We start from the raw sequence: 15,139 nt of genomic DNA, 5'->3' as shown, positions 1-15,139 counted from the left end.
TACAGTTGGTGCATATATTGATACGTAAATATTTTAATGGATGCAGTGGCACTACAAAGACGATCAATGCAAATTTTTTGCTATGAAATTGGGCATACAACTTCATAGACTAATACGAGTCGCATAGTATTTGAAAGTAATGAAATTTATTTTGTTCAGAGTAGATACACATCAAAATTATAGTAGTATTATCTAATTAATATCAAAGGCGTTTACCGTATTATCCAGCATCTTTAACTCCTTATGCATGAGCGCAAATCTTGTAACGAGATCTCTAAAGGTAGACTCTACGATGAACGTCTCTATAGCTCGGTTAGCATTTGCCCCTTGATTGGCGCCGAAGTTGCTTGCATAGCCAGCCTGCAGGTGGCTTATATCTGGAGACTTTGTGTGATTTCGCTTTTGTTGATCTAAAAATCGAATGAAAACAAAATAAAACACATACAAAAAAATGATCAAATATTAAAAATTATCAAGCATAATCTTGATTACAAAGTTAATCGATTCTTTCTGTGCACTGTTTGGATAAAAAAATAAATTATGACAAACAGAGGGTAAAAAATAAAGAAAGAAATTAAAGAAAGATTTTAAAAATGACTTTAGCATGATTTTCTTTCTTCTTTCTTCATAATAAAAAACAAACTGGTTAACTAACTCATTGGCGACACCATTGTAGCTGGCTCAGCGCAGAATCCTATAGTGGAGTGTAGATTATCCAGAACTTCCCTTATCGGGGCAAACTTGGTCATTTCCTTGAGGCGATCGGTGAACTTGGGTATAGAGGCGGATCGTAACTGGCGGAGAGAGTTGCGCGCTTGTACGCGGAGACACTCTGCCTGAGGGCCGCGTAGGGCTGACGTACAACCGTGAGAACAGCCCAGTTGACGTAAAAGTCTGGAAAGACATATGTGCTTCGATCACTAATAAGAACTAGATACACAATCAGCGACAAAAAAATGGCGCGACGAAAAGAGCACCCAAATAGACATTTGGGTGCGCTTTTAGGTTAGTAGTATTTGAACGTTCGGAGAATAAACATGCCTCAGTGCTCGTTCAAAACTGCAAAAATCATACGTCTAGTACGCTAACAAATGATGGAATATCGTATTTTCGGTAAGTATTATTATTATAAGTAGGTAATTGCTATCACTCAATTATAAATACTGCTATTTCGTTCGTAAATAATTTATTTTTAAGTTTTAAAAATTATCAACAAAAATCAACAAAATGTATAAACCATTTAAATTGTAAAGTCTGTTACTAAACGTACAATTCTTACTATTGCAAGCCCACTTGATTTGTTCGGGTTACATGGTGACTCTGTTCTAACTTGAATGGAGACGCTATTGTTTTATATTTTTTTCTTTAATTTAATTATTTTTTTTCTTTTTTTTGTTATATAAAAATATTTGTTTTGTATAATAATTAAACATAGGCAATGAGTAAATAGTAAATGAGTGAAATGAAATTATTATTTAATATATTTTATGATGTCTTTTCATCCAACTGCCGCGACAATAGTCATAGAATTATTATAATAAAGTCTATTGTCGAAAGATACACTAAAATAAGATTGCTTAACATAGCCAAAAAAGATACGGAAAAAAAATAAAAATCCATCGAAAAGACTGTTTTCCAATAAACTCACTTTATTCAAGGGAATTAATGGCATCCTGTTGATTCCATATTTTTATTTTTACTCGACTGCCAATGTTATGTTTTTTGCACGTATCTTGTATGTATCTTTATAAGCGGACTTTAGCTGCACTGCATTTTATTCCCTCGGATCTAACATACGGCTGGGTGAATTTCGACAGTTAAGGTGTCATTATATTCGTCTCAAATATCCAAACGTCCTTAGATAGGTGTTGGAAAAAACTCTAAATTTAAGAAGAAATATACAACGGATTTCTGTCACTACAAAGTAAGCAAGTAATTTAATTAAAATAATAAAAAACCCGACTGCACTATAAAGGCTGAAGTAGAATTTTCAAAAACAGTGAAATAGGCGTTTCATCATTTTTTAGCAAGAAAGCCAAAAAAAAATTTTATTATAGGTATCTGCTTCAAAAACAAAAGATGTTCAAACAATATTATCCTATTTTATCTTCGTAGGGCTCATTTACGCTATATAAAGAACCTATGTGTAAAATTCCAGCACGCTAAAGACCCGCGGTTTCCCTTTACGTTGGTGTCTGGCGCAGCAACTTACGCAACTAGTCAGACAGTCACCTCGATGTGTTATACACATGTATGTATCATATAATATGTGTGTAATCACCTTTTAATTTCCTTTATTTTGATACCCCACTCCATAGTTTTGGTTAACTTTTTTTAAAAAAACATCCACCATTTACGATTTATAGAATATATAACTTCAGTAATTCAAAGTTCTAGTAATTATTTTATATCGGTTGTTCAAATTAACTTTTAACCCTTATTTTGCCCTCTATGGGGTTGATTTTTTGGAAAGGGATAAATAGGTGTGTCTTTATTCCTATCCAGAAAGCCAAATACTAAATTTTACAGTAGTTGCTTCAAAATTAAAGGATTTGAAAAAAACTGTCATCCCCTGTTTTACCCTCTTAGGGGTAGAATTTCCAAAAGGCCTTTCTTAGTACTTATTTACGCTATATAGCGAACCCATGTGCAAAATTTCAGAACTCTAAATTAAGCGGTTTTGGCTGTACGTTGATTTCTGAAAAATGAAAAAATCATTTAGTCAGTCAATCAGTCAGTCACCTTGCTATTTTATATATATACAAATTATATGTTTTTATAATCTCCGTTTAATTTCCTTTCATTTGATATCATACTCGATAGGTTCGGTTAACTTTTTTTGAAATATTACTATTTCGCGCCAAAAATCCGCCATCTTGATTTTTTTTTCTAACACCTATCTAAGGACACTCGGGTCATTGAGACGAATATAATGACACCTTAATTGTCGACATTCATCCAGCCGTTTGTTAGATCCGATCAAATAAATAAAGACAAACATACAAGATACGCGCGAAAAACATAACCCTTCCTTGGCAGTCAGGTAAAAATAATTGAAATAAATGTTGGTTTACTACATATTTATTTAGTCGTGGGCAATATATTTCGTTGGAATACGGCGTAAACAGCTTGTTGATTTTTTAATTAAATTACTTGTATTTGGTTATATTTTAATTTTAAACTTATTATATTTTTATTATAATAAATTGTGACTGCATATTACTTACTTTCATTGATAAATTATTATTATGTTCATTAAAATTAATTACTTCGACCTAATAAAAATATTAAAAATAATGACAGTTCGTCTCCACTAATTCCTTGTCCAAGTGACAAACCACGGTCGTCAATTTTTTTTTTCTTTGTTTTTAGCGTCAATTTGACGCCACTTTTTAAGTTCATTTTTGTATGGGATTGTGTATCTAGTTCTTATTAGTGATCGAAGCATATGTGTTTTTTTTTTGTTTATTTAAAGCAAAGCGCTAACTTGCAGGCACTTCACCTGATGCTAAAAAGTCACATCTGCCCCAACTATAATTGGCCTCACATAGTATATGACTGAAGTCAATTGAAGACCTGTCCAAGCTCGACCATAGATGCGTCGTTACGAGTATGTATGATGTCTATTTTTACTAGTAAATTGACTTCCCCCTGCCACACCCTTCAAGTTAAATTATGGTAAGCGCTAAACACTGCTATTAAATTATAAGACATGAATAGGTGTGGCGGTGTTGTCGGTAGAGTCGAAGGTTTCTAACTTTTGCTGATCGCTTGTTTACTTTACTATGTTGGCTTGTATATTTTTTTCATTTTAAGTGTAATAACGACGGTTACTTCCTTAAAAGCCTAAGAAATAGCTTTCTTAAAAGCTTAGGAAATTTACCTGAGGATAATATTCATGATCATATAGTAAGGGCAGTCAAAGTTTTCTTCTTCCTTCGACTTGTCTTTGCTTTCCCCGCCTTCAACATTGGTAGAATCCTGGCTTTGTGCACCTGGAATTCCCGAGTCTCTTTCCTACAAATGAACAAGTACATGTAATTGAGTAAAAGCAAAAGAACCTCATTTTGGTGCATATCTACAAAGATCGTACGTGTCACACACGGTGCGTGGCAAAAAAAAAATACACATCGCTCTATAATATAGAGTCTATATCATGTGTATTTTATATGTTCAGAAGGCGAATGCGTAGACACGGGCCATGCCTGTCAAAGAATTCTATATATTGTTTGAAAATATGATTTTGTCTGACACGATACGTTAAATGTCAATGATATAAACGAAGTGTTAATCTTAGTATATTATACATCCATTCTGCAATCATACTGGACTTTACCTTGCTATCTTTGTCCTTATCCTTATCCTTGCTGGTAAATTCAGCTAATGGGTCAACAGTTTCCGGTCGAGGATCTTCAGACGCGTCTGACTGCCAGTTTTTGTGGACTCCGATTTCCATCAGAGTATCTACTAAATTAAGCATTACCTCCATAACACGAATTGTAATATAATAACTGTCCATTGTAGATACGGAGTAAACAGCCTGAAAAATAAATATAAAGCAAATGATAAAGGTTACTATGGGCAATAGGAGGTCAATACGGTTCACTAGATATAAATTAAGAAAATAATTAATCAAATAGACGACCCGCGTGGCGGAGCGGTTACCATACCGGCCTGACGCGCAGATGGTCCCGGGTTTGATCCCCGGCTAGACAGATATCTAAATGATGAATTTAGATTCGTGTTTCTGGGTCTGGGTGTTTGTGTATTTGTCTATGTGTGTGTCCATGGCACCCACGACACAGGGAATCCTAGTGTGGGGCTGTAAGTGTAGAATGTGTTTTTTTTAAATAGAACATTTAATATACCTTAAGAACAACTTGAAAGTCAATATCCCCATCTTTAGTTATGTAGTGTAGGGAGCCGGGGGCTTCTTGTATTTCCTCCACCACATATGTGATATTAGAATCAGTTTGTGATCGAGTCAAACTTGGTTTGCGTTCAGGAGTTGGTATGTGTTGAGAACCTTGCATGCTCACTGAATCAATTTGAGATTCCAGCGACCCCTACAAAGTAAAAAAAATATTTTACAATCTAAATAATTGAATTATAACAACAACCCTATATCGCAAAATATAACGCATCTTAGAATGTACACTGTTCGATTATAAAGAATAAAAGTTATAAAAGAATATGTATTGTAGTAGGTAATTTAAGTATTGTTAAAAAATAGAGACTTTTTTTTAAATTTTAGGAATAATAAATTGCTATCGGTATTTCTATTGCATAGGACTCTTGGAAAGTCTCACAGAAATGTTCTTGATATTGTTATCGTTATTATAATTTGGCTTAAAATATTATTTTATCATTGCGACATTTATACAATCCTGTTTATCTTACTTGTCTTGTCTTGGAGAGGTAGTCTGGCGACGGCGTGGGCGTATGTTCTGTTACAGTTATTATGGGGTTCTTCTTCTTCTGTACGACAGTGGGTGTCGCACTAACGATGCCGTGCGCACGTTCTGTTTTTACTTCGCCTATGTACCTGCAATAATATTCACTACTTTGATAATGTGTCAGCTCTAAACTATGTCATGATTATTTCGTCAACGTTTTTTTGGTTCAGGAATTATGAGATCAATACCAATAGGGCAGCAATCATAAATTAAAGGTATACTATAATTTCTTTTTGCTTACATAACATCTTGAATTTTGCTTGGTTTGGAAGTTAAACAATATTGCAATATTACAATAACGAAGTAGGTGTAGGGAGATGCAGTGGGTATTTAATTAACTTTTAACATATCATTTCTGTATATTTGCTACGTCGTGTACTGTAGCATGCAGGTAACTTTTTCGAAGGAATTTTGTGGTAACATGCTATAACGATGAACATAACGTAACTATTGTGACCAATTTTAAATACTGTCCGAATGAGTCCGAATTTTACGGAAAGCATAAATGTGCCAAATTTGCCTACCATCTACACTATAAGTTTATAGTCTATTGACGTACACGACTACTGTTAATTTTTGTGACTGACAGAATTACACTATTTTATAACATAGATTTACTTTTCATAATTCTGCGTGCATATTTTGACCAGACTGGATGTTTTAACCCCACTCGACATGACTAACAAATTAAGCTAAGCCTACTTTACAAACTGGATGGCAATGAGTTCCTGCTAGATTATTTACAAAAGAAAATGTAGTCTAGGCGCAAACAAAATAAATACGCGATACTATTTGAGTGATATCCGTAGTGAGTTATTAAACTTGCATCTATGTAACGAAGCGTCTACTATCCTTGGAATATTACTTGTCGACTTACCCATTGGATGCTAGCTCATCAATCAAACAGCTAGCGACCATATTGTTCGTCCAGAATATAAGTGTACGGGATTAAGCGTCAAAAACACGGGAGAAAGAGAAAACATATTTTTAAATAGAAATCATCGAGAAATGTGTACGTAAAAAATCATGCTGTGCCTTAAGTATATAAATAGATTAATTTTGAAAACAAGAAAGTCCAGGTAAAAATAAATTAAATCTGTATAAGAGCGTGTGTAATTTGTGTTAGAGAATTGAGCGGGACGTAATGAAAAACCTAAGCTTAAAATTAAAATGTAAGTAGTATCTTGCTACAGATAAATAATGTTTTTACAATTCGATATCCATCCTTCCTGCATTGATAAACTAAAACTACTTAAGAAGAGAAATTAAGAAAATTATTTTACATTTATGTACATTTCCTTAAAGCTATGCTCACCTGAGACTTGGCATACTCTTTCCTTTTATGAGATTGCACTGCAGAGAGTCGCCGGTTAGTATATGACCCATAGCAGGAAAGTTGCTAGCCAACGCTGAATTGGGTCTATCATCAGGATTATCAAGACTTCTGTGGTATTCCTGAAAAGTCATTATATTATATTTATTTGCATTTTTGTAAATAAATTCAAAAATAGCAAGAATAAAAAAAAATAAGTACAGATATCATTCTTACTGCAGTATGGAAACTGAATTTATGGTCGTCTTGCCCTATCTTTTCTAAGGCTTTCTCTGATTTGGACAAGAGTTTTGTTTCGACGAAGGCCTTTAAATCGGCCATTTTCATTTTACGTTTAACCTTTTCACTGGCCCGTCTGGTCATAACATTTTCTTCCTCAATCTTTGGGACTGTAGCGAACGGCGCTTCCGTTATTGGCGATATATCCTTGGTTTCGGGGACCTCAATGAAATTTTTTAGGGAGTCACGTTCCTTTACATCTGGGCTTTGATAAATGGACACTTCAATTTTTGGTATAGGGAGTGAATTACTTCGTTTTCTGGGATGAACATGTTTAGACATATCATCGCAAATGTCGCGCAGTCTGAAAATGTATACAGGTGACGATGATATGATAAACTTTACTAAAATCTTTTCAATATATTTTTTTGTAATGATCCTAAATGCTCATAATATTCTGACCTGTGTGTGGTGAAATTAATTTTTTATACTCGAATGCCACTCACCTGTTATACAAGTAATGTAGAGCCCAGTATACGCCTTCCTCTTGCCATTGAGTTGTAAATAAACACCGTAAAGTAGCGACATCTAGGAAAGTTGCTGCTGAAACCTATAAAATATATTTGTTATAATTAAAAAGTCTAGAAATTCTGTTTAATTTTAATTTTGAATAAATTCCTATAATTTATTAAAGTGATTACTTACATGTACTTGTTTTGCTGATGGAGCTTTTTCAGTAGAGGTAGGTGTACTCTTTAGACCTGGTCCACCTCCTCCGCTATCAGTTAATGATTCTTTATCTGAAGAACTATAGAAAAATTGGATTACATTTTTATATTAAATCGATCATTTATGATACACGATTTTTGACTTATCAACTGAAATAGATACCTCATTTTAGTAATTTGTGGTAGAGGTTTGATGCCAGGTAGCACAGGTTTAGCGCTATCAGGTTTGCGCATTTGGAACAAACTGGGATCCGCGGCGTATATAGTGTACGTTCCTTTATTCGCTCCGACGTAGTTCGACTCAGGCGGCATTTGGTAAATAAACTGTAACAACATAATTTCAGCAATACTATTAGTAATGTGTGTTAAACTTTTACGACAGCAAATGCTTAATCTGTATTAAGCTAATTAATTGGCTAAGTAAAGAAACGTAGACGGTGGCAGAGGTCGGTAGTAGGGAAGAATCTTTAATAATAAAGCAATGCAAAGCAATAAAGAAAATAAAAGTCCGTAAAATGACGTACCCGTAATATAATAAATTGTCTCTACTCTCGGATAATCTTATATATATAATTCTCGTGTCACAATGTTAGTTACCATACTCATCCGAAATGGCTTTACCAATTTTCACCAAATTTTATGTGCATATTCAGTAGGTCTGCGAATCGGCTACTATCTATTTTTCATACCCCTAAATGATAAGGGTTGTTCACCCTTAACATTTTTTATTTATATGGCAACACAACATTTGCCGGGACATTATAATTCTAAAATCATATATCAGAGCATGCACACTGCTATAAATTCCCAAAACAATACTTACCACATGTTCTTCTTCCGTACTTGAGCTCTCTTCAGGGATTGTCTCCGGGAAGATTGTATCCTTCGGAGAGGAAATCCATGGTTCATCTTCAGTACTAGCCTGCTTAGAGGGAGCCTCAGATGGTACGGGTTGTTGGCTTGGTGGGCTGGTACTAACACCTCCTTCTTCTTTTGATAACTTACCTACAAAATCAAAAATTAGAATAGTTTTATATAGTTATTATAACAAAAAATAAAAGTGAAATGGTTCATGCAAATATGATGATATAATTTTAGTTTTGAAATTGTATGGATTTTTTTACTGACCAGAACATAACATATTAAGAAAAAAATCATACCATAGATTATAGATACTACTGAAATGAAGTATGCGTTATAAGGATATAAAAAGAACATTACTTTGTGGCCACTTACGCCCCATAAATACATCTCCTGGCTGATGCCTTTTAGAGTATTTTCCTCCAAGTGGCTTTGGTTTAGGTTTTACAAGTGTGGTGAAGCAGGCAGCATCTGGGTGTCTGAATTCCCATAATGCTTGCCACATTTTGAGTCCATTTTCCAATCGATAGTTGTTTGTGAAATCAGACTCTTTTAGGTGGTGTGATATTGGTGCAAAGAGGAACACAAATAACTAGAAAAAAGATTTATATTATAAATTATAAAGGGCATGGAACCTTCGTAGTTTTTTTGAGTTGACAGGTACACTATGATGTGGGTAGAGGACACTTAAATGTTGTAATTTAATTGATTTGAAAAATATCATAATATGTGTAATGATTTCATATTGTGATGGCAATAATTGCTTGCAAAAATCTTAACAACATGATACTTTGTATGTACCAAATTGCTAATAATTATCGTTAATAAGGCATTAATAGATTCATAAACTCCTGCTGTATATGATTTTCTACAGATTTACACTTACAGTCATTGCAGGGATAGAGAACAAGTAGTAGAATGGATTTGAAAAGTATTTTTCATTGTCATAATCACTATCCGCACATTCATCTGATGCATCCAAGATGATCCAATGTAATGTGTACAACAGCTTTGTTTCTACGTTTCCAAGTGATTGCATGTTGTCTTTTATTCTGTAAAGCAAATAATTATTTAGGAAAACCGGTAGGCGTATCTAGGGTATTAAACAAGAGTGTGGAGAAAATTTCTAGATTCTTTACGCCACTTGTTTTACGTTTGAATTTGAATGAATTTTTAAATTCAAAATAACTTCTCCTTCATCTAATTCTGAAATAATCATTTAAAGCTGAATGTTGTTTTGTGACTAGCCATAAATACTAGTATAAACTGAAAATATTTAGTTAACATAACTTTTATTTTGATAATTGCTTACTGAATGTAACTTTTATTTACCTGTTGTGCAAAAGAGCAGCTAAGGCATGCATCACATGTGGCAGAGCAGCTTGTATGAGGCGCCATCGTGGTATAGCTTGTATAGCTTCTGAGAGACTTATGGAAAGCCCATACCGTAGATTCTGTACTAAGACTTTTTCAAAGGACTGTAATATCAATATTAATAATTAAATTAAAATTAGGTCTTTATTAAATTTCTTACAATGAATACTTGATCTTAACGGATATTTATTTGTAAATATTTCAAGTACATATGGAATATATCCTATATTTATTTCTTTAATAATACAAAAGTACCCTTACCTTACATGCTTCTTTTAATTCCTACGCGTGCATTTGTAAAAAAAATCAGGATTACTTAACATTATTTTCGTTATGACGATTATAAAAATTAATAAGTAAATATTATAACGTATCGGATCAGCAAGAATAAGGAGCAGAGAAAGGCCTACGTAATATACAATTTTATCAAAGGAAAGAAGCAAACGAAGAAAATAAATGAGAAAAACAGCCTGTCTACCTAATACTGCACGATTGTTTTTGTTATTGTTTAACAAAAATGTAAACATTGTATTATCATTTATCACTGCTAATTGAAATTGTCAACGATGTCATATGATTTTGAAGTTTGATTGTCACAAGTGTCACTGTCACATAACTGAAACTAGTGAGGACGTTTGATTAGGTATTGATAAGAAAATAATAAGGATTATGTACGATATAGATTTTCATATGCAAAATTAAAATTTAAGTGTCATCAGTATGGATTTTAAGTTTATTTTGCATTATTTCCATCATAATTTAGTAGTACATGAATCATTTGTTGGTAGCTTTGATATTTGTGTGAAAAATCGTTTGACATTAGATAAGATTCAACTAATGTAAAAACTTAGTAACGTAGTAAAAGTAGTAACTTTTGTAACCAAAAACAAATAATTAATGAAAGGTAGTAATACTAACTGTGGGTACTATGCAGACAGCAAACCAATTAGAATTAAATATACTTATACTCAATCACACATATTATTACAAATATACTATGTAATACACAGTATTTAGTTAATTACCTACGTTATATGTATATAATATTATGGTATATATTCCATCTATCTACATAGATTATCTATCTACATAAAAACCCAAGCCTCTCATAATGTATAATATTCAAGTAGGTTGTATATGATAAAGCTGGCAGCTGAAAAACATATATTTTTCTTCTTCTGATTTGTCATTCTTGTCAATGATTCGATATAATAAAAAGTATCTTTTTGGAGTGTATTTTATTTTATTATATTTCATAGTTTATTTTCTCATTCTCCTGTGGCCTATTCCCAACAATCTATAACGCCTTAAATATTCGAATTAAGTATTAGGAATAGATATATTTACATATTATTATGATAATCTGAATTATGTACCATTTGTACCTAATCGGTCCATCTCTAATTGAGACTTTTTATTATCTGTCAAAAGATACAGTACGCCAATGTCAACTTACAGTTATTTATAATTTATATAACTATATATACCTAAAACTATTGTAATAATACGATAATGAATGCACAAATTATAAATGTTAGGAAAAACATAAAAGTATATTATGAAAAACTGGCTAGTTATTTTACAACTAAAAAAGAATTAAAGGTGTACAGATAAGAAACAAAATACGAACTAAAGTACATAATATTATTATTATAAGTTCTGCTTTGTAGTGTTAAGCGCTGCTGAGTAATCTGATAAACGGTTTAACGTTAAGGCGACTCATGTATACAATAGGTACCTACATACATACTCGCATTTTGATGATCGGTAGAAGGAGGCCTTAGGTATATCTGTAACTTGGTGGACAATACGGGTTTGATCTTTTCAAAATGCATAAGGCCTGTGTAATAATGACTGTTGTCGAAAAACCAAGACCGGCGACATAACGTACCTAACTACCTACTCTCTGAACTACGGAAACGTATAAATATAATATTACTTAAGTATACATATTATCATCATATGATCGACTATTAAAGTCCTACTATATAAACTGTGGGGTTAAAATGGTTAAGTGCACACTAAGATAAAATCTAAGATAAGATAAAATATAAATCTAAGATAAAATCACTTTTTTCAGATTTTTTTCTTTTTTATATTATTTACGGTTACTTATTGCTTATTATGATTATTTAGTTAAATTATAGATTAGATTTAGACAACAGCAGCGCCTGACACTACCATTATAAGGCAGAAATAGGTGTGGCGGCGAAGTTCCCGGATTCGAATTATAACTCTGTTCTGTCATGATAATATCGCGAAATGTTGTATAAACGATAAAATTAAGCTTCAAAGCCATTTACTAACTTACATGGTGTCCTGGAGCACGTTGACAGAACTGCGTGTTTTGAACAAATAAGTGTAGATGCGTTAGATATTTACAGAAAGCATAACACGCTTTATTAATTATGTAATACACAACAATAATATGCTTAATCATTCATTTTATACAAAAATCTGTGGTGTAACATTTTACGACATTTAACACTTGAAATTAGCTTATTTACAACTACGCAACATGTATTATTTTCCCATAGGATGCATTGATCAAGCATAGCGCTAAAGTTATTTTTTATATAAGTGACCCAAATTGGCAATATGACAGACTATTATTTGTTTTCTTCTTAACCAATAGAATAATAAATAACATGGATATAGTAAATAGTAAAATCCACAGACGTTAAGACATTTATTTAAGATAGCGTAAGCTCGTGCCTTGTGTTTGTACTTACCATGCAAGCTGCATCGTGCACCTTGCCTAGCCTGGGTCGCACGAACGGCGTAATTTGTCTCCATAAGAATATTTGCACGGGTATAGGTATAATCTCTTCGCTATTTGCGTCATCTTCAGACATATCTTTCACTTTTGTACCTTGAGTATAAATTCCTGAATTGGAAAATGAAGTATAAGTATATTAATTTTCAGTAAAAATGTTAAGAATGTGATAAAAGTACCCTAACTATCTAGATTGTTGATTGCGTAGTAGGTATATTAGTCACCTATATTAAAGTTATTTATTAAAAACATCCCACTGAAGAAGAATGATATTTTTTATCAATTTTACCTAATTTACTAATAGATACCCGCTATAACGCTCTAATTAACAGCTTTAGATATTTGAAATTACGTAACAGTCTAATTTACTTACCGAGAGTAGCTACGTTTCCATATTCCAGAAAACGGGCACAGCGACAGCTACCAAGGTGTAATGGATACTTTAATTAGCGACCACATCGTTAAGTTAGTGCGCACTGTTTACATTACTGAACCTGAACAGCTATTAGTTAGAAAGTACAGCAAGGTAAAGGAAGAGGGCTGAAACGCGCGGTTACCCGGAGGTTCGACTGAGAGTGAGGCTTTGCGCACTCTCACCGAGACGAATGAACAGGGCTAGCAGTTATCAACTACTTTATATCTGCGTAAAATACAAAATGCAGTATTTTTTTCTCTCTAATAAAATAGAATGACATCGTAAAAGTTTAATGTTCTAAAACTAATTTTATATTTATTATTTTGTTGTATTGTATTTTAAAGAAGAGAAGAATTAATCAGCACTTTGAATTTGTACATATTTGTGCAATTAAAAGTGGTTTTGTTTTAAAGCAATATGTCTATTAAGTTAATAGCGCTGAGGGAGATAAGTAGGGCAGAGGCATCCCTAAAAAGATTCCATTGATCTGTGCGCGCAGACTCCGTTACCGAGCGGTCGGCCGTTGTTATGGAAACGGCAGCTGAGAATCAGCGCCATGTTCCAATTAAATTGGGAAAATCTATAGAGACACTAATTTACATTCTGCTATACTACTTATATATAAACTAAACTTTATTGCATATAAAAACAAGTCTTGTGTATAAGTATACCAACGCCGCTAGAATACTTTATTGAATAAAAAAAGTAAAACGTGTTTTTGTAAATCATTTTTAAGTCTTATATGTTAACACTTCATCAATGTAAATTTGGCTATGTTCGATAACTACGGTCGAAACTTTTCTCATTGGAAATGGAAAGTCATTAGGAAAATCATTAGATCATGAAACTAAATTAATTACTTATTTTATGTAGCCTAATACAAAAGCTCATTTGTACAGTTGTACTTGTAGATTCGTGATTTAAGTCTATAGGACAGGTGCAGACTATTTAATCATATTATGATATTGTATTCGACGTATAAAAAGTGGCGTTAAATTAACGAGATTGGTTTATATGTGTCAATGTTCACATAGTGGCAAGCAATTTGCTTTATAAATAGACGCGACAGGGAGCGGCAGTACTAAACATTTCCTACTTTATAGATTGTTTTCCCTTTGCTTGCGTATACATTGTTAGGCGTTTGTTTAACACAGCGTGTCTGTTGTTCGATTAAATAAATAAGTGGGACTATGTATTTGCAAATAGGTAACATGAATTTATACATTATACAGCCTATGTCTCTATAATTAAAAATCGCAGTATTTGAAATACTAGTATTCAAAGCAACAGACTGAAGAGATCAACCTTTTTAAGTTACGGAAATAGTAGTAAAACAAATGGGTACATAGGCTGTCTATCACTGGTGGTCTATCATTAGATGGTCACTGTACTAAAACAAGTACATAAACATATTTGTAAGAAAGTAGTACGTAAGGAGTGCGAGTCCTAATTTTATTTGTTTTCGATTTTTAAATTCATCATTGTATAGCATTTCATAGAATACATTTAAGTACCTTTAAATTAGATATTTCTACCCGAGGTCGGCCGCAGATCCGCTACTCCTGAGGAATAAGCTGGAAGTCTTCGAAAAAGTATGTGTCCCTTACCTTACCACACCTTTTCAACCAAAACACAGCAGCGCTTAACACTACTGTTAATAGGCACAAATAGGTGTGGCGGTGCCGCCCGAGTCGGCACCTTTAAATTAATACTTAATATAGATTTGGATGAACGTTAGGTTTTTTGTTATTTAATTATGGAAAATAGAAAGGATTCTACCATCTGTGAAATCCTCCATCTTCGTCGTCAATCCATTGTTGTCTTACTGATGGGCACCGCACAGCCCGGGTCCAGAGTAAAAGGGTTTTAATATAATACTTATTTAAACTTAAGTTATTTTTATTTTTTACATGGATATAAGTATTTATTTATGGTTTATTCTGCTTTTAAAATGTAGTAGACTGCGTAAAGAAATTC

The 15,139-nt window shown here is 33.0% G+C and overlaps 1 protein-coding gene across 1 annotated transcript in view; it reads right to left on the bottom strand.

Annotated features, from left to right (window-relative positions):
* The window catches only part of unc80 (unc80, NALCN channel complex subunit), a 51,330-nt gene extending 38,478 nt beyond the window's left edge, over positions 1 to 12,852 (bottom strand). Inside the window, exons 1-19 of the mRNA XM_073073077.1 lie at positions 12,704 to 12,852; positions 12,283 to 12,309; positions 10,233 to 10,253; positions 9,930 to 10,075; positions 9,484 to 9,649; positions 8,973 to 9,189; positions 8,560 to 8,741; positions 7,900 to 8,060; positions 7,714 to 7,816; positions 7,515 to 7,618; positions 6,991 to 7,372; positions 6,772 to 6,911; positions 6,334 to 6,363; positions 5,401 to 5,545; positions 4,869 to 5,066; positions 4,337 to 4,540; positions 3,884 to 4,017; positions 656 to 894; positions 217 to 410 (exon numbers count right to left, since the gene is read on the bottom strand). Of these exons, the coding sequence (XP_072929178.1) occupies positions 217 to 410; positions 656 to 894; positions 3,884 to 4,017; positions 4,337 to 4,540; positions 4,869 to 5,066; positions 5,401 to 5,545; positions 6,334 to 6,363; positions 6,772 to 6,911; positions 6,991 to 7,372; positions 7,515 to 7,618; positions 7,714 to 7,816; positions 7,900 to 8,060; positions 8,560 to 8,741; positions 8,973 to 9,189; positions 9,484 to 9,649; positions 9,930 to 10,075; positions 10,233 to 10,253; positions 12,283 to 12,309; positions 12,704 to 12,826 (2,916 nt within the window). The 5' untranslated portion in view covers positions 12,827 to 12,852. The remainder of the gene's footprint in view (positions 1 to 216; positions 411 to 655; positions 895 to 3,883; positions 4,018 to 4,336; positions 4,541 to 4,868; positions 5,067 to 5,400; positions 5,546 to 6,333; positions 6,364 to 6,771; positions 6,912 to 6,990; positions 7,373 to 7,514; positions 7,619 to 7,713; positions 7,817 to 7,899; positions 8,061 to 8,559; positions 8,742 to 8,972; positions 9,190 to 9,483; positions 9,650 to 9,929; positions 10,076 to 10,232; positions 10,254 to 12,282; positions 12,310 to 12,703) is intronic.
* Positions 12,853 to 15,139: the final 2,287 nt, after the last annotated feature.

The sequence above is a fragment of the Epargyreus clarus genome, unplaced genomic scaffold, assembly GCF_041222505.1.
Source record: "Epargyreus clarus isolate Ecla_fem2 unplaced genomic scaffold, WU_Ecla_fem_2.2 ptg000005l, whole genome shotgun sequence".
In the NCBI taxonomy this organism is placed as follows: domain Eukaryota; kingdom Metazoa; phylum Arthropoda; class Insecta; order Lepidoptera; family Hesperiidae; genus Epargyreus; species Epargyreus clarus.
This window is presented reverse-complemented; position numbering and strand designations above follow the sequence as displayed.